Here is a 2,550-nt window from a genome sequence, read left to right as displayed (position 1 = left end):
AGACAGTTAAAAACAAAATAGAAACATTAGGACACATACAATTAGGCTAAGTCTTAATTGTGGTGGACATAAAGTATTTTCTTAAAGGATCTGTGTTTGTGAATTAGCCTACATTTGAATGTAGATTGATAACAGTAAATGCTAGCATACTAACATGCTGACTTAAGTTAGTGAACATGGTAAACATTACACCTGCTAAGTATCAGTAAGTCTTACAGAGCTGCTAGCAGTCTGTACACGCTTATGCTGCATTCACATGGGTTGAGGCACATGGCAGACGGACAACACCACAGTCTGATGAAATGGCACGACAGAAAAAGGAAACACCCGGCCTTACATTGCTATGGTGATGTCCTATTGTTTACAAAGAATGGAAGGAAATATATTGAGTAAAGGTATTTTATGTTATAGCTCTAATCATAAAGTTCCAGGCATTGCTGCATAAAAATGATTAGCTTCTCGTTGGCTAGATCGCTTAACATCTGGTTGTGGCCGGAGGGTGGCCAATGCCCTCTTTGGTAACCGTTGCTGGTATTCTCTGCCTACCTCTCCTAATTTTACCGTCCTGCTCTTGTCCACTATAATGATATTCGGTTTGCTTTCTACCATCTGCCTGAACCCATGTGACTGCAGCATTAGTCTCATCCTGTCATGTGTTATGACCAATAAATAGGATTTTCTTTAATTGCCAAGGATATTTTCCATATATTAGAAAATGTATCCTCAGCATTTAACCCATCCAAAGAGATATCCCATGGTTGTGCCTATCCATGTGTATCATCGTTATCTTTCTTTTTCCTGCACCCCTCCCTCTGTGTTTCCAGGGCATTATCCAGGATGTGAAGTTGATTTTCGCTCCCAACGGCTACATTACACAGTGCCCTAACCTTAACCGCAGTGAGTATCGTGATGTCACAGTCATACTGTACATGGTGTTTCGAACACGCTCAGAACAAAGGTAGAAATAAAAAAAAAAAAACACTCCCTATTACTGTGTGCCTTTGGACTTTAATGAGCTATGTGTCAGCTGGTGGTGACCTCACCGCTGATCACAAACAAAGCCTCCCTCCATTTTATCATCTGCCTCTACTCCAGTAATCTTCATTTCGCTGTAATTCAGATTCAGTGCAGCCACCTTGTTTCTCAATCTGTTTACTGTCAAACAGATTAAGATACAAGGCCACCGCTGTGCCACTGTCTCTGTTACTGATCAATAAGGCATGTAATCACACCTTGCCACTTTATTATTGATACTAACACCAGACACAAGCCTAAAACAAAGAGTAAACAGATGTGTGAGGCTTCCCTTTTGTATGCTGCTGGCTGCCATGCGCTGTGTCCAAATACATACAGTATAGTCAGGCTAATACAATTAGTTTGTTCATCTTTTCTTTTCTTTTTTGGGAGGGAGGGTTGCAGTGTTTATGCCCTATCTCCAGGGTCTGCAACCTGCGGCTCCTTAGCCCAACTACATTGGCTCCCTGTGGCTTTAACAAAAGATTATATGGAAATTAAAGAGTTATTTTTTAACATTTTAGCTTAAATTTATCATTGTTTTTACTTTAGGCCTAAAGTCATTCTTAGAATAAATAACATTTTCAGCAGCACAGCGCCTTATTCTGTCAATTTTGCTGAACTTCAATAATGGTCTTGAGTTTCAATGCATTAGCTATTGATTCCAATATATTAAAAAATATATATATAATAATAATATTATATAGTTATTATGTTTAAAGTCTTTTCTGGGACAAGCACACGGCATATGTAAAAAAAATATCTGGCTGGGGATGAGAGAGAGCAAAGTATTGGATCAAAGGGTCAAAAGACAGGGCCACAGAAAACATCACCATACTAATGAATGCTCATTTAGACCTATTAGTAAAGTTGATAGATAATTTAGACTGGGTAGAGTGTAACCTTCATTATAACGCTCAAATATCTTGTGCGACTCCAGAAAGATGTTTTCATTTCATATGTCCTAAAATGGCTTGTTTGATAGTAAAGGTTGCTGACTCCTGCCCTATCTAAATGCTTCCCTCTTGCTCTTCCTCTCCTTTTCTTCTCTGTTTTGGTGCATTCCCTTTCCTCCGTTGAGCCTGTCCGACCTGCAGCGATTTCCTGAGCCTGGTGCAAGGCATCATGGACCTTCAGGAGCTACTGGCCAAGATGACCCTGAAGGTAAGAACAAGGAACAACCTCCAACACAAATACCACCACCAGCTCACCAGATTGTATAACAGCTTTGGAAAAATTCTAATCTGCTGCAAAACTAGATTGTTTTTGTGTTTAGTAGACGAAAAACACAAAATATCCTAAATGCTGGCAAGTACGTCAGTGTTAAATAAAGGTATCTAGATAAAAGATCCACAAATATCCCTCCCAGTTGTAGCTGACAAGTAAATACATAAATAAATAAAAAGATAATGAATAAATAACATCCTTCTCCACAACAGCCAGAGACAGCTAAATCCTTTGATTTATTACATTGTTCATTTTTTCCTCTAAAGTCAGTATCTTTTATTTAATAAAAAAAAAAAAAAGATGGAAGTT

General features: G+C 38.5%; 1 protein-coding gene across 1 annotated transcript in view; it reads left to right on the top strand.

The window, feature by feature from the left end:
• The window catches only part of LOC116693743 (protein kinase C-binding protein NELL1), a 296,583-nt gene that overhangs the window by 101,559 nt on the left and 192,474 nt on the right, over positions 1–2,550 (top strand). Inside the window, exons 6-7 of the mRNA XM_032522965.1 lie at positions 825–897; positions 2,096–2,178. Coding sequence (XP_032378856.1) covers positions 825–897; positions 2,096–2,178 — 156 coding nt within the window. The remainder of the gene's footprint in view (positions 1–824; positions 898–2,095; positions 2,179–2,550) is intronic.

The sequence above is a fragment of the Etheostoma spectabile genome, chromosome 1 (assembly GCF_008692095.1).
Source record: "Etheostoma spectabile isolate EspeVRDwgs_2016 chromosome 1, UIUC_Espe_1.0, whole genome shotgun sequence".
NCBI lineage: Eukaryota > Metazoa > Chordata > Actinopteri > Perciformes > Percidae > Etheostoma > Etheostoma spectabile.
Note: the sequence above shows the minus strand (reverse complement) of the source record. Positions and strands in the feature narration are given on the sequence as shown.